A 14,045-nucleotide genomic window follows, 5' to 3' on the forward strand; every position below is an offset into this window, starting at 1 on the left:
CTGGGTCTTGGTTTAATGGTACGGAAGGATAACAAGAGACATGTTTCACCCCTCCCACGCTGCCTCGTCAATGCAAGAAGGCCATTCCTGGCAGTTGCTTCTTAGCCAGAGATGCGAAAATTAAGAGGTAAACAAAGGAACACAATCTTAAACTCCACCCAAACGTATTCATTTGGATAATCACTAATTTAAAATAGGACCACAAAACTGGCAGTATCAAATATAATAGGATGAAAAATAAGAGAACCAACTGCAGACCACACTTATGACGAAATTGAATCTAGTTATGATTTATTTGACCTAAAAAGGCCTCAAATTATAAAGTTTTCCCCATTTAAGAATCCCATGGGGAAAACTTTACCCTACTATATTATGAAGACAAGAACAAAGGTGCTCAAGTAAAAATAGTTATCAAGGTTTGGAAAACCAATGGCAATAAAAGACCTGTCTCACTGTTAACACATTGTAACATGCAAGTTGCAACCATATATTAAATTATGGAGAGGAGCTTCTATCTAATACAACAAATGGCCAGTGGCCACAGACCAACTGCTATCATTAGAGAAAATAAAATACCTCAACCATGTTGTCTGCTTGCCATTTACAATAGGGAAGGCTCAGCAACTCAAACAGACTTTGTGTAAACTTTGAGGCCCACAAGGCAATAAGAATAATGAATTTAGCCTGAAAATAAACAAACCTACAAAATTTGAGCAGCAAAGCATTATGCCTCTCTCTCTTCTGAGACATCAGAAGAATCTGATGCATTAGCATCCTTTGTTGTTTCCTTGCATTCTTCAGCTGATTTAGCAGAATGTTCTGCAGCATTTTCACAATCTTCTGCAGCTTTTGCAGGACCTGGTCCTGCTGACACTTTAACCATAGCAGGGCGCAAAAGCTTGTCACCAAGAATAAATCCTCTCCTGAATTCTTCAATAATTATGCCTTCTTCAAATAATGTAGAATCCTCACGCATAATTGCTTCGTGTAGCTTTTACACCAAACAAAACAAAACTTCGTCAGCATAGACAACCAAAATACAGCTTAAAAGAAATTATTCTAGAAAACAACTCTTCCATCATTGAACACTTCTTAATCTAAGGTATTTATGTTGTTGCTCCTCACCATAAAGTTTAGAAATTCATAATTAGACACAAAATAACCATAACAATGTAGAATCAGGGCCTGTTATTCATTGAAATCTCAACTAAATTAAACAGTAGTTGCCAGATGCATCCAGATTCATCTTTACATTTTTAACTGTACAAATGCTTTCATTTTATAGGAAACATTCTGGTCTCTTCCACATGATGCCCTTGTGTAGGTGTCAAAGAATTTTGATGCACCATCCATCATTATGAACTCATTTTGACTTTCTCAGTCTGAGATTGATGGACATATCAGGTTCCCAACATCTAGTCTCATGCACCATCCTTTATGAATTCATTTTGACCATCGCAGTTAGAGCTTGATAGACATTTCAGGTTCCCAAAATGTAATCTATGTGGCAAATAGCACCATGTTTCCCAATCGCTTTCATCAAGAGAGTGATGACAGATGTTTTCATCGTACATTTCCATGAGCTAGCTAAAAATATGCCCATCAAATTCAGAAAAGATCTTGGGTTGGACGAAAAGAATTCTTTGAGATTTCTTACAAGTGATAAAAAGAAGCAATTAATAAAACTAACGATGCGATTCCCCAAAATTTGTTTGCCTAATAAAGAAACTGCTAAAATATAGAATAGAATGTTATGCAGTTGTGAATAAACACTGTTTGACTGACACTTACTGCGTTTATTGCTGCACAACCGACCTTCAAAAAATGAACACAAATGCAACTAGTGCACACCAAAATCTAAGATCTGTGCATTATGAACTAGTGTTCCTAAACCTCAATTACTACATCCAGTATATGTTAGAATGCCCGAGTGAAATGTATCTCCAGGTGCAAATTTTCAGTGTCAGATTTAATTCTCAATTCCTTGAAAGATGTCTTTACCTGCCCCTGTGACATACTGATGCACTGAACAAGGCTACAGCATAAATATCCATATATAATTCAGATAAAATGTCCTGAAATTTTGAGAAAATCCAAAACATAATATGACAAACAAAGAGAAAATAATAGGCATTTTTATGCCACTGGTGGAACTAACCTCTGGAACATATCAAAAGAAGCAAATATATTTTTGCAACGCAGCTATACTTAAGGTGGAGAGACCCAGCCATGGGAAGTGTTGAATCCTTTTGCTTTGTGAATGAAAAGGATAATTGACCATACATACTGCCCATTACGTCTTGGAAATTACATGCTTTTACGACATGGAATCCAAAACAACTTAGACCAGACTAATATGAAAAAGGTTGTTCCATCTTGGAACTTTATAAAGGCCCGGACAAAATATCAAACCCATTACTTCCAGATACAGATATAAATTGCAGAAACTAGTATTCCATTATTGAATTTTCTCTAAGCAATCATTCAGTGTAACGCTAAATCTTTTACCATTTTATACAAAATTAACAATAGAATGTTAAAAATATTTGAAACACGTGGACAGATAAAAAGTGATAAATAAATGGTTTATTTCTCATTCATGTCATTTACATTTGGTGCATACATATGCATATCAAAGGGGGGTAACATGTTCCCTTTTTCCTGTATGGAACAAAGTGACAAATTAATGGTTTATTTCTCATTCATGTCATTTACATTTGGTGCATACATATGCATATCAAAAGGGGGGGGGAACATGTTCCCTTTTTCCTGTATGGAACAGATTACGGCTTATTTCATCAGAATCACTTGATTACTACTCGTCCTTTCATTATATGAATAACTTTATAACTGAACACTAATGACCCCAAAGGCTTAAGACATGTAAAATAAGCATTATATTGTCTAGCAGGCTAGCAGCCCCTTTAATGCTTATTTTGTTTTCAGCAACTAAATGGGTTTCCAAAAACATATTTGGGTGAGTGCCTCAATGAAAATGTCGAGTACTTGATCTTGTGACCTGCCAAAAACCAGCTTTATTTTGATGAGTACCTCAATGAAAATATTGAGTACTTGATCTTGTGACCTGCAAAAAATTAGCTCTATCTCCTTTATTACATACTTGCTATTTCATGTAATAATGATGAACTTCTGTGTCTTATTTGTGAAAGAAAAACTGGATTCCTTTGTCATTTTTATTGTCACAATGTAAAACTGTTAGCCACATCTGATGTAGTAGCTTCAAATCATTCGATATTCTGCATAGCCAAACTATTTCACAAGTTGCTCTGACTACTGATTTATATTCTGATTTTGTTGATGAAAATGCAACAGAGGTTTTGACTTATCCAAGAAATTACACCATTTCCAATGTTCAAAGGATAACCTGATGCTGATTTTCTGTCATCAATCTCTCCTATCCAGTCTACATTTGTAAAACTACTCATTATATAAAAATAATATAATTTATAAAAAAATAAAAAATAATGTTATGAATATAATTTTATTAAAAATAATAATAATAATAATGATCATAACAATAATTAATTAAATAATAATTTGTACTGAAAAGGCATGTCTAAGGGGACATGACCGTTCATGAAAGGGCACCTGCCTAGGCATATAAGCGGGCCCTATTTTGTAACATCATCTCATGTCTTCTGTACATTTTTATTAAATATATTTGTCCCGTTGTCACCCAAAGTGTACACCTAAGGCACAATGTTCAGAGTAGGGGCTGTCACCTATACCCTACTCACTCCGTTTAGACTCTCTCTTAGCTAAGTCAAGGGGGGGTAGTCCCTAAAGGATGAAAAGTGGATGAAACTTGTTGGAACAACAAGTCTAGGAGATATGAGGGCAAGACAATTATTATTAGTGTAACTTGATTATTAATTAGAGCAATTTTAAGAGTTTATGAGCAATGTTTAAAATGGATTCAATTAGGATCAATGAGGCAGATATAAGATTAAATATGACAGACCAGTGCCTTAACAAATGCTCAATGGATATTAAGGATACTTGCAAATAGATGTCTCAAGTCACAATAATAACAACGCTGCAAGAAGTATGGTATGAAGTGGCAAAGTATCAAAGTATGAGCAGATAATACAATTTGCAAGAGAGAGGACCTGTACTTCAAAGGAAATGCTCAAGTAAAATATAAAGATGTAGATAGACAATGAGCAAATTAATCAAAGATAAGCACAAGGTTGCCAATGTAATATTGCAAGGAAAATAAAATGCCCACAGCTAATAATATGCCATAAGAGAAAGAAAGTTACAAAGGTGAAATGAAAATCTAAACTAGGTGAAATGCAATGTCTTGGTTGATTTTATTTATATGCCTAGTCTATGTGAAAAATTCTCCTCAATTGTTTTGAAGCAACTCTCACACAAGGTTGTCGAAAGAAGTCCACAAGTGTTGAAAAATGTAACTAGGTTTGGTCCTCATAATGACATGTAATTGTGATTTTTGTAAATGATGTAATGAAGAAAAATAAAATTATTATTATGCTTGCTTCATGGGTTTCATAAGCAAGGGATTTTATTTTTAGATGGCTCCCATTGAAAGCCTTAGGATTGGTCATTAAAGTCAAAGAGTCTATGTCATGTATGGAGAGCCCTTCTTGGGCATGTTACGAATATATACTAGTCTATCGGATTGTCAAATAGCCCTCTGTTAAGTTTTGGTATGTTCTATGCTAGAGCAATTTATTTAAATTTTCACAGTTAGCAATCACATCAGCATTAAGATAAACTGCAGATAGAACATAAACATAAATCGTAGAAGACAAGCCAAGACAAGAGGACACAAGATATGGCGCGAGCTAGGGACAAACCCCACAATGTGTGGGGAAACCCTTTGATCAAATCTTCTTTTATTTATACTAAAAGCGTAAGGTTGAATAGGCATGACGTTTGGGCTTCTAGAGCCTACATGAGAGCTGGTCGGCTTGATAATAATTACATAAACAAAATAAATTCATATCTCCATAAATACTTATCGGAATCAGATGATCTTTGGATCAATCCTACACCTCTCGACGAGAGGGATCCAATAAAAATATCAGCTTCCATAAATAAGCTGACCCACATGGAGTTTGGCCCTAGTTGCCAATTTAACACTCCCTCTCATCTAGGGAGAACTCCATCCGCTGATCCATATGTACGACTGTACTATCTCTGCCATTAGTGCCTTGCACTACTTTGCCTAGCTCTGTTGGCTCTACTCATCTCTACTGGGTTTGCTCTGCTATGCTCAGCTCTGCTGGCTCGGCTCTGCTCTGCTCAGCGCTGCTGGCTCTGCTCTGCTCAGCGCTGCTGGATCTGCTGGCTCTGCTCTGCTCAGCTCTACTGGCTCTGCTCTGCTCAGCTCAGCTCTGCTAGCTTTGCTCTGCTGGCTCTGCTCTGCTCTGCTCATCTCCGCTGAACTATGAAGAAGAAGAATTGATCGAGAATGAGTCATATCATTCTCCACTGACCTGAAGTCAGTCTCAGAGTGCATACCACTAGTCCCAGACCAGTCTCAACTGACCCGAAGTCAGCTTCATAGTAAGTACCACTCCTACCACTGGTCCCAGACCAGTATCGTAGTCTCAGAGAGTGTACCACTGGTCCCAGACCAGTCTCAACCGACCCGAAGTCAGCCTCATAGTATGTACCACTCTCACTGGTCCCAGACCAGTACTGCACTGACACGAAGTCAGTCTCGGAGTATGCACCACTGGTCCCAGACCAGTCTCAGCCGACCCGAAGTCAGCGTCATAGCATGTACAACTCCTACCACTGGTCCCAGACCAGTATCATTGATCCCAGATCAATGGAGGACATCCTAGCATAGGGAGTACGGTAGATACAACGATGCGTCCATCGGTATTACTATGGTCCCTAACTTCATTTCCCTGCTCATTGATCAGATGAGAGGTACTTCCCATGAGTCCCAGACTGCATGGGTAGGAAGCCTCAACAAGAGAACTTAATCAATCCTGTCCTCACAGGATAACACATCAATCCTGCTACAATCGCCATGGAGAACACATCAATCCAGGCTGCCATGGAGAACACATCAATCCAGGCCTCACAGGAGAACACATCAATCCTGCTACAATCACCATGGAGAACACATCAATCCAGACCTCACAAGAGAACACATCAATCCTGCTACAATCGCCATGGAGAACACATCAATCCAGGCCTCACAGGAGAACACATCAATCCTGCTATAATCGCCATGGAGAACACATCAATCCAGGCCTCACAGGAGAACTAATCATCCTGCTACACAAGAGAGTGAATCATCTTGTCCCACAAGAGAGCGAATCATCTTGTCCCACAAGAGAGCGAATCATCTTGTTTCAGTGCGCACCACCAGGGGAGGGTGAGTCACCCTGTGGTCGTATGTTGCTCCAATAGAACTGCAAGCCCCCCAAAGCTCCTAGAGCTCAATGTATGCAGCATGCAGGACCCTTTTACAAAGGTCTCTCGACGACTCCAAGTCGTTCGGGAAAATCACAAATTTGATCTTTCCTCAGGGCTCTGTCCTGTACATCATCTCATTGTGATGGAGCCTCCTTGATCATCGACTTACCATATCCCAGATAAGGCAGTAATTGATGTCTATCTGCTGGAGCAATTGTCAAATACGGGATTCCTCAATAATCGAATCCCATCTCTGGTTGTCACAGAGATTCACAGTGGTATTCATCATGTGTACAAACAGCTCACTGAAGAGCTTCAGCAACCGGACTGCCTCATAGAAGGCCATACTATCAGCAATGTATTCTGCCTTGGTGATGCTCAGAGTCACCGACTTCTGCTTCCTGCTCATCCAGGATATCAAGGCAGATTCCAAACAACACTGAGAAGTGCTCTAGTGATCCTCCATGCTTCCTGCCCACTCATCATTCGAATAATCATGTGATTTCATATTTCCGGCAGTGTATCTCAATTCATGAGAGATTGTGCCCTGAAGATATCTTAGAAGATTCTTGGCACCAATCTAGTGAGGCTCAACCAAATATGAGCTCACCATGCTAACTGCAACATAGATGTCCAGACGAAGGTTCTCCAAGAACATCAATGCGAATGAGTTTATGAAACTTAGAGGCATTTCCCAAATCTGGTCTGACACCATTACCATATAACTTCTGAAAGTTAAGATCCTCGAGGCAATCACAAGCTTGCAGCTTATCTTCTCACATTCAGAATCCAACTCCCTCTGTCTTCTATAAATGAGAGGGTTTGCACCTGTCAGACATAGGTGCCGGTACGAGAGGTTTATCATCCACAACCTTCGAGTAATGGTTTGGATTGGTTTCACTCCTAGTGAATCTCAGCTGCATTAGACAGCTATCAATCCTCTCATACTATGCCCGAGGTGTTTTTCTTCAAGCCATAGAGGGATTTCTTCCACCTGTATACATGATTCTCAAACTCCTCGGGTTGTTCCAACCCTGTGAACCTGCTGCATGAGGGGAATGGTCCCCTTATAATATTTTCCTTCGGTACTTTTCAGATATGTACCTTCATGCTTCTTTTTGAATTCAGGCATCCTAGTCACCATCTTACTCATAGACCTCGGGTGCTGAGTCAATGGACATGGTCCCTAGTGGACTTCCTGCAACTTGATACAACCCTGAACTCAAAAACATCTTTAAAAAATCTATTTTCAAACACGTACCTTTCCATCGATAAGTGCCACCCTGCAACCTTTGACTTCCATTTCTGAGATGGACATCAGGTTCGATCAAGTACATAAAAGAGATTCAGGTAAATGAATCGAGTTACCCTCATTCAATTGAGGGGTAACATTCCCTACACCCTTTTCGGGATAGGTGGCATTGGCTCCAAGTATGATCCCACGATTATTTCCATCTCTACCAAATTAGAGAGTGCACCCATCTATCCGATGAAGTGCCTTGAAGCACTACAATCAATAAGCCAGATTCCCAAAGAATCTGAAGCAAAGGGCCAATACAAGATAACGCTTCTTTATCTTATCATAAACAACATTTGATTCTTCATACCTGGGGTTCCTTGCTTTCTATGAAGAGTCGGCCATTTCCTTGAAGACCTGCATTACTTTTCATTCCTTTGATCATTGAAGATGTCCCTGGAATGATTGTTATCTTCATCAAGAGATGTGTCTCTACCATTCGGACACTCCTTCGCATAATGGCCGAACTAGTTATCTGCCTTTCCTTCCACCCTGAGATCCGGTCTTCCAATGAAGTGATCTTGAGGTAGGCCATATTCCGCTGCGCCATTCTGATAATATTCTCTGCTTCAACTTCACCCTTGGTGAATTTGAAGAGGGATGAGGAATGCACTGATTCTTTTGTCCTTTCCCAACTGTCTTCGGTGATTGCTCTTTCACTCTTGCTTGGGCATTGTCTTCACCTCAGCTCTGATACCATGTTAAGTTTTGGTATGTTCTATGCTAGAGCAATTTATTTAAATTTTCACAGTTAGCAATCACATCAGCATTAAGATAAACTGCAGATAGAACATAAACATAAATCGTAGAAGACAAGCCAAGACAAGAGGACACAAGATATGGCGCGAGCTAGGGACAAACCCCACAATGTGTGGGGAAACCCTTTGATCAAATCTTCTTTTATTTATACTAAAAGCGTAAGGTTGAATAGGCATGACGTTTGGGCTTCTAGAGCCTACATGAGAGCTGGTCGGCTTGATAATAATTACATAAACAAAATAAATTCATATCTCCATAAATACTTATCGGAATCAGATGATCTTTGGATCAATCCTACACCTCTCGACGAGAGGGATCCAATAAAAATATCAGCTTCCATAAATAAGCTGACCCACATGGAGTTTGGCCCTAGTTGCCAATTTAACACCCTCCAACGACAAGCAAAAGTCCTCATGTCGGCTTCAAAAAGAAGTAACAAACTCATGTTGGCTCACAGTTTGGAGACACGCCTATACATATCTTCATGTTGGCTAAATATGACGGATATACCACTATAAATAGGCACCTCGGCCTATTCCACAGATAGAGATTTTCAGATACATCTCTCTGAATTTTTCGGATGGGTATTAGAGAGACAAGCTCGATGGAAGTGACAACGAAGACATGAAGGGACAGTAAGGGCTGATCTCAGTCAACATAAGTTCAGATCTTTTCTGAGTTCGATGGATACATTACAGTGACAAGAAGAGCAGCAAGTTCAGATTACAGTGCCAAGGGTGAAACTCTGTCTTGGTACAGCAAGGAGAAAATTCAGTTAAGACTACAATAATCACATTCGGTATAATTACAAGAAGGGTATCTCTCTCTGTTTTGGTGTAATTGCAGAGGTCATATTTCGGATTGAAGCAGAGAAGCTAGACAAGATTTTGGTGATATCACAGTGACATCCCCTGACTGTCTCGGTGCTATACCACAGTGATGATCTTGGAAGAAGATCACAAGACAAGGTATCAGTGCTATCACATGTAGAAGGTCTAGATACGAAGAAGACCGAAGTGGAAGTGGATCGAAGGAGAAGGTTGACTGTCAAGAGAACTTGTGTCTTGGTCTTGGAGAGGCTACCAGGTCAAGGGTCTTGGTCTTGATCTTCGTCAATTGGAATCTCTATAAGAAGAATTTGTGCAGGTTTTCCTCTCAAAGAATGAGAAGCTTTGGCCCTGGCTGATAGCCTACATTCTGTGTCTCTTGTCTATATTTATGTTCATGTATTGGTTACTGTTTGTTGGAGAAGAACACTAATCATCGAAGAAGAAGAAGATCCTAATCTAAAGAAGTAAAAAGAATTCACAAGGAGTTACTAATCAAAGAGAAATCACCTAATACTAATGCCCTAGATTTCTCAACACAAGATCTGGGAGAAGTCATGTCTGATAGAGAAATGACTACAGTTGTATTAAATGCACTACCATAGAAGTGGGGTAACTTTACTTCAAGTATTTATGGGAAGAAAGAAGCTACTCCATTCTAGGATCTATGGTCACTTTGCAAGATTGAATAATCTAGACTAAAGGCCAAATCTGTTGTGGGAGCAGGTGAGCAAAGTCAAGCTTATGCTGCAATGACAAAAAGAAAGGGACAATTTGGAAAGTTTGGTCCTCAAAAAAAGAAGAAGAACATGGCTACATCTGGTGTCTTTGATCTTCGTGTTATGATTTTGGTAATTGCTTGATGAACTAAGATAAAAGAAGAACACAAGAAAGTTAATAAGAACATAAGAATATCACAAGTAATTATCAACATAAAGAAAATATTTCTGGCTTTCTGATTTTCCAACATGATTTCGGAGCAAAGATAAAGATGAAGGAAAAAAGCAGCCTGAAGATCTATTGAAAGGAGAATAAGGAGTTTTAAGAAGTTTGAATAAGAGTCATCAAGTAAAAGGATCATATAAGAATTCAAGCCTACTATCTTCAAGAACAATGTCTAACTCAATGAAGGGAGAAAACAAATTAGGAGCATCCAATTACAAGGCATGGAAAAAGGAGTATAGATCTCATCATTGAGAAGAATAAAGGGAACCTTGATAAAGAAAAGAAGCATATCTCCCAAGTTGAGAGGTGTTGAAGAATCTAGGGCAATTAGGTGTAGTGTAATTCTTCTTAACTTCATAAAAATTTGTAAAGCACTTTCAGAATTATCTTAGCTTGATCTTCTTCTTATTATTAGTGTGTGTGTTTCATCAAACTGCTACCAAAAACATAAAGACAAGAACACAAGATGTTGGCTCTTTGCCAGGACCAAAACCTCGCTTCTCTTCAGAGGAAAACCCTTCGGTAAGTTTTCTCTAATTGAAGCTTCTTTCTTGATCAATGTCAAACCCTAGACCCTTGACTAGAAGAACCTCCAAGCATAAATCAAGTCCTTCCTTTTCTTTGTACTATGTTTCCCCGACACTTTGTCTACCTCCTTACGGCACTTCATTCCCCGACACTTCGTCCTTCTTCCAGCTCTTCATTCTTCCTTCCACTATAAGTAGATCTTCTAGAAGAGATACTTTTACTTAGTGATATCCTTCACCTAAGGATACTCATTCCTTCTCTTGATCATCCGAGTTCCTTCTTGATGTATGGTGGTAGGCTTAGTGTGACAGTACCACAGCCCTAATTCTCGCACGTGTGAGAGGTACCCTAGAGAATTAGGGTCCTTTTCCTTCGCTAGAGAGATAGGCTTCTTCACTTGACTTGGGAGGCCTTGTAGGCCTAGTTTCAAACCCAACCAACACTAATTCATGAACTGTTTGATCCTACTGTCATACCCACAGACTTACCCTCCTCTTCTTCGCACGTGTGACTGTTTCTAGCCCTAGAAACAGTCCTCTTCACTTCGGCCTTCTTCCTTCGCTTGACTTGGAGACCCTTTAGACTAGGCTTTCCCTTCTCTTTTTCGACTACTTCCCTTCGCTGATTTCAGAGATATTTCAATGCGTTATAATGGAGTGGGAAACCTCTATATATAGAGGATTGTCCCTCTTTTTAGGTCGACTAGAAGGCCGACTTGGGGACAATCTGCAAGCTGATTTGTTGTGCTTGCTTCGAATGGCTTCTTTGGTGGTGTAACATGCTTGAAGGAGCTTCTTTGATGGTGCCTTTGCATAGGAGGGGACTTGACTTTGCTTGGAGGTATTCTCTTGACCCTAATACATGGTGTAACATGCCCTTAAGGCCTTCAACATTTCCTTTTGACTATTTGACTCACCTATAGCACTTAACATGTGCTAGACCTATTTCAATGAGCAAGAAACTCATTGATATATATAATAAAAATAATATTTATTTTCTTGAGTAAGTACAAATATCAAAAGTACATTTATGAAGACCGAACCTAGTTACATTTCCTTCAACAAGAGGAAGGGCATATTGTAGTCATGATGGATACCTTAAAGAAGAAATTGGAGAATGTATATTGAGATACTGCTAAAGAAAGGAAAGCAAGATCGAGTTGTAGAATATGTTGCTGCATGTGAAAGGAAGTTGTATGATTGAGCAAACTTTTGTCAAGATTTTCTTGGGAAGCCTCTAAGACCTACTGTGATAAATTGTGAAGCAGCATCTAGATATTTGAAAACCCTGAAGTTTCCTGTTTATGTGTATTTGAAAGGTTGTTAATAATTGGGGTTGTGATTGTTCAGGTAAATCTCTTGAAGTTTTGGAAGCATGCTTGATGTTACCGATTTGTTTGATCGGGAGAGATTTGATGTGTTGAGGCTTTGTGTGTAATACACATTTCCTAGGAGGGCATCTGGTTGCCCTGCGTGTTGATGTCTAGTTCTCAAAGTAGGGAGGGTGACGTTGGTCATAGAGCTCTGACCTTGCATTACGCACCTAGTTCCCTGGGTTGATGGTTAGCAAGTAAGCCTGATGGTACCTAGAGAGGCTGAAAGCTTTAGTCCATCTTAGTCCCACCCGGATAGATTTCCCTGGTCAAGAATCTAGTCCATGGCACTAAGTGTGCCTAAACTCTTCATGGTTCATGTGTTTTGAGACCTTCCATGTACTTGTATATATACGAATACCTCCCTAGTTAAGAGGGAGTGTTGAAGAATGTAATTAGGTTTGGTCTTCATAATTGTATTTGAGTCGTAATGAAATGTATTTATCAAAAGAAAGAAAAAGGAATTTTTATTATTATTATTATGACTTACTAAAGCATGGGTTTCATGCTTGCGTCATCATGTTTTAGGTCAAAAGTCCCCATTGAGGACTTCTAGGTTTTATATTGAGTCAGTAGAGTCATTGTCCATTTTAAGAGGACTGCTTTGGAATCATGTAAAAAGAATTATTATTGAGTGAAATTAGGCATTTGTCACCTCCACACCAAGTCGACCCTTACTTGATCAAGTCGGCCTACATGAGGGTAATTCGAACTCCAAAAAAGGCTATATATAGAAGTGCAGTTCGATTCATTTGGAGCATCTCACACGTAAGTTCGATACTCAAGAAAAAGCAATAGAAAAAGTGCGAAGTTGCAGAAGGAGTAGGATAATTGCAGCAAAAGACAAGATAGAATTTTTGGGCTATCTCTCTCTCACACGTGCGTAGTTACTGGGCTACTACTAGGGTCAAAATTTTGGATTCCACTACAAGGTCAAAGATCTGTTGCTGGAAGTCTAAACTTTGTTGCTGCAAGATCGAAGTGCTAGGTCGAAGTTGTTGCTGGAAGGTCATCATCTGCAGAAGAAAGGAAGGGCTAAATTAGTGATTGGAGGAAGTTTGTGTCTAGGTCAAGGAGTCTTGGATCATCTCATGAAACTATTGAAGGAAGAGTTGTTGACTGGGTTTTCCCCTAGATAGGGGTTTTTCCCTGGTTGTCTGCCTACATCTAGTGCCTTTGATCTTTGTGTTATGATTTTGGTAATTGCTTGATGAACTAAGATAAAAGAAGACCACAACAAAGTTAATAAGAACATCACAAGTAATTATCAACATAAAGAAAATATTTCTGCCTTTCTAATTTTCCAACAGAGGTAACCCTATAAATCCTAGGGTACTCGCACGTGTAAGCAAGAGATGGCAAGATTTCATATTTAATTCTAGAGCCTCTTCCTTCTTCGCTAGCCTTCCTTTGTCTTCTATGAACCTCGTATTCCTTCTTCTATTGTAGATCAAACCAAGAATGTGCTTTATTGGTTATTTCACAAATGAGGTTGAACCCTTTCTTTATATATCCTTTCTTAGGGCTCAAATATCCCTCACAAGGCCGACTTCATGTAGGTTGGCCAACTTGGTTCTTAGGACACTTCTAGACATTTCCATATACAAAATAATTTTTCTTTTAATGATACAAATGTCGAAAAGGTCTTTCACAATAATAATGACTCTTTGACTCATGATAAACCCTTGGAGACCTAATGACCAATAACTTGAGCATGAAACCCATGCTCGAAAAATAATTTTCTTTTATTCTTTACATCATTTTCTTTCTCCAAATAATATTTACATCATTACATGAGTCAAATGACAATTATGAAGACCGAATCTAGTTACATTCTTCAACACTCCTTCTTAGCAAGGGAGGTATTCATAATTGTCCAACTGGTAGAAGGACAATA

At 39.0% G+C, this 14,045-nt stretch overlaps 1 protein-coding gene across 2 annotated transcripts in view; it reads right to left on the reverse strand.

The window, feature by feature from the left end:
* Nucleotides 1-430: 430 nt before the first annotated feature.
* Nucleotides 431-14,045, reverse strand: part of LOC149221759 (uncharacterized) — a 97,421-nt gene continuing 83,806 nt past the window's right edge. For both annotated transcript variants that reach the window (XM_089385226.1, XM_089385225.1), the window contains exon 3: nucleotides 431-991. In XM_089385226.1, coding sequence (XP_089241352.1) covers nucleotides 725-991 — 267 coding nt within the window. In that variant the 3' untranslated portion in view covers nucleotides 431-724. The remainder of the gene's footprint in view (nucleotides 992-14,045) is intronic.

This window comes from Pinus tabuliformis, chromosome Q (genome assembly GCF_031772625.1).
Source record: "Pinus tabuliformis cultivar Carrire ecotype Pingquan chromosome Q, CPIR1, whole genome shotgun sequence".
In the NCBI taxonomy this organism is placed as follows: domain Eukaryota; kingdom Viridiplantae; phylum Streptophyta; class Pinopsida; order Pinales; family Pinaceae; genus Pinus; species Pinus tabuliformis.